This window comes from Zea mays, chromosome 3, assembly GCF_902167145.1.
Source record: "Zea mays cultivar B73 chromosome 3, Zm-B73-REFERENCE-NAM-5.0, whole genome shotgun sequence".
In the NCBI taxonomy this organism is placed as follows: domain Eukaryota; kingdom Viridiplantae; phylum Streptophyta; class Magnoliopsida; order Poales; family Poaceae; genus Zea; species Zea mays.
The window spans coordinates 55,192,558-55,194,929 of NC_050098.1; the positions used below are offsets into that span (position 1 = coordinate 55,192,558).

A 2,372-nucleotide genomic window follows, 5' to 3' on the forward strand; every position below is an offset into this window, starting at 1 on the left:
CTTACGCTGGGAGGGAGGTGGAAGGGATCGGACAATGTATGACAAAAATAATGATATAATTGAGTAGGAATTTTTTAGCAGACTTTGATTGCCACAATACATGAAAGCCTAATAAGAACTCAACCAAGAGGTATAATAATCTAACGGAAATAGTAGAAAGACAAGTAAACCCTATTTAATATAGATTCTTTTGAGAGATTTTTAGAGTGTTAATTGAAAAAAATATAACGGGGCGTTTGGATCCCTTTATTTTAGCGGAATTAGAATTCACTCAAAAAAGTAACTTATTTAGTTTGGAATTTAACATTCCACCACTTTCCAAAGTTCAGATATTAGCCTATCTTAAATTCATAGGGTGGAGGATGTGAAATGATTTTATGCATTAATAGAATTTGTTTCTACTCTGTAACTTATATGACACTATTCGTCTCACTCCTCTATAGTAAAAATGTAGCACATAAATATCTCCGACATCTTGCTAATAATAATATACAAATATATTTTGCATAAAATCGAGTTAGCTCAATTGATATATAACTAAATTATTATTATTAGAATAAAATTCAATTCCAATGATTTAAACAGGGCGTAAGAAAGAATCTATCTCTACATTGATTTTTATATATATATATATATATATATATATATATATATATATATATATATATATATATATATATATTGTCTATTAACTGTATTTATGATAGGGGCTCAAAATTGTCTATTAGCTGTCCCTTATACTTAGGTACAATGCCCTAACAATAATACTGATGCAAGATCATCCACGATCAATCGAATCTGAATATATATATATATAAGGGAAAAACAAGACAACATTATTGTCTTCAACTGTTGATTGTGATTACAAATTCAATGAGGGCAAGCGTTTGAATTATGAACTTCAATGACCGAAATGGTACGCATTCTAGAAGACTAGGAAGCATGTAGTCTGGAAACAAGGATTATTGATAACCGTTGAAATCTGCAGCCTCTGGAAATAAAAATCTTGGAAGCACAAACAAGATCTTTCCGAACAGAGAGGTACATTCAATCACGCGAATTCTTGATCAATGCATAAATTGGCAATGCACCGCCGAGTGCATGCCATAATTGTTGCGGTAAAAGAGCGGCCTTGCGGTCCAAGAAGAGTGGGAGAACGCCGCCGCGCGCCGCCGCACGGTGGTCAGATATTCAAGATGCGGGAGCATTTGCGCTTGAACCACCTGAGGCCCCGGCGGAGGGACGCCTTCACCTTGCCCCCCACCGCGTACGCCTTGTAGCCCGCCACCCGCCGCCGCCGCTTCATCTCGGGGTCGCCAAAACAACCCGTGCGCACCCCAGGCACTCCGCAGCGCCGTCTTGCGGTGACCTGCGGCGGGGCGGAGGGGGCCGGCAGCGCCATGGCAAGCTGCTGCCACGGGTGCTGTGGCGGCGGTGGCACCGACGCGGTAGTGCAAATCTCGCGGGGGAAGAGCCTCTCGGGAAAGGAGGTGGAAGGATCGGGTGCGGTGGATGGCCGAAAGAGATCGCCACGGGATTGGCGGTGGAGGAAGGAGGATGGCCATAGAGAATAAGGTGGAAGCGAGGACGGGACGTGGAGGGCTGAGGGCTTGCAGTCCGTCGCGTAATTCAAAACTATTTTGGGCATCTTTGGTTGTAGTCTTGTAGAACAAAAAGGCTTAGCGAAGTATTTGGCCTAAGCTAAATTCGGACCAATGAGGTCTACAAGTAGGGGTGGTAACGGGCCATTTAATTTAGTCTAGCAAATTTAAGGATCGAATCAAGTTAGGGTTAGATCATAAAACAATATAATTTTGAACTAACAAAATTAAGGGCCTTGTTGGTTTGTGAAGCAAGAATTAAGGTTATGATCCATTACCACCCCTATCTACAAGACATGCCAAAATTATTCTCTGCTTTTTTTTTACAAAAATATATTTATGTGATGTCGCGATGCACGGGACATGTAGTAATATAAAACAACTGGAGACCCACCATATGCTATTAAGTTTTTTACTCTAAAACATGGTCAATTTTGGTCTTGTTTGTAGATTTAATTGTAACGTGATATAATAGGGAAATTGGATCACCAATCACATGCCCCTTTAAAAGCGGGCCAAGCTAGAGAAAATTTGAGGAGATCGATTACGTCTTTGCGATGGAGAAATAGAAAGATATGAAGCAAGCTGGGCTTACCGGTTTGGCTGGGTGCGAATAACTGGCTCGGGGAGATGCGAATAGGATCAAAACTTGACAGGTAGAAATAATTTTTGTTTTCGGCCTGGGTGCGGCCGCACTAAGATGGGCCAGCTTGGCTTCGCCATGTTTAAAAAGATATTTTCTTTACAAACTCAAAATGAAGCATATAGAGT

At 40.9% G+C, this 2,372-nt stretch overlaps 1 protein-coding gene across 1 annotated transcript; it reads right to left on the reverse strand.

Moving 5' to 3' along the window:
* Window positions 1-846: 846 nt before the first annotated feature.
* Window positions 847-1,614, reverse strand: LOC100278919 (uncharacterized). Its single transcript, NM_001152039.2, has one exon. The coding sequence runs from the start codon at window positions 1,563-1,565 to the stop codon at window positions 1,068-1,070; it is 498 nt and encodes a 165-aa protein (NP_001145511.2). The 5' UTR covers window positions 1,566-1,614; the 3' UTR covers window positions 847-1,067.
* Between the last annotated feature and the right edge of the window lie 758 nt (window positions 1,615-2,372).

Coding starts and splice junctions, on each gene's coding strand:
- LOC100278919 (NM_001152039.2), bottom strand. CDS start 1,565: ATGGCCATCCTCCTTCCTCCACCGCCAATCCCGTGGCGATCTCTTTCG.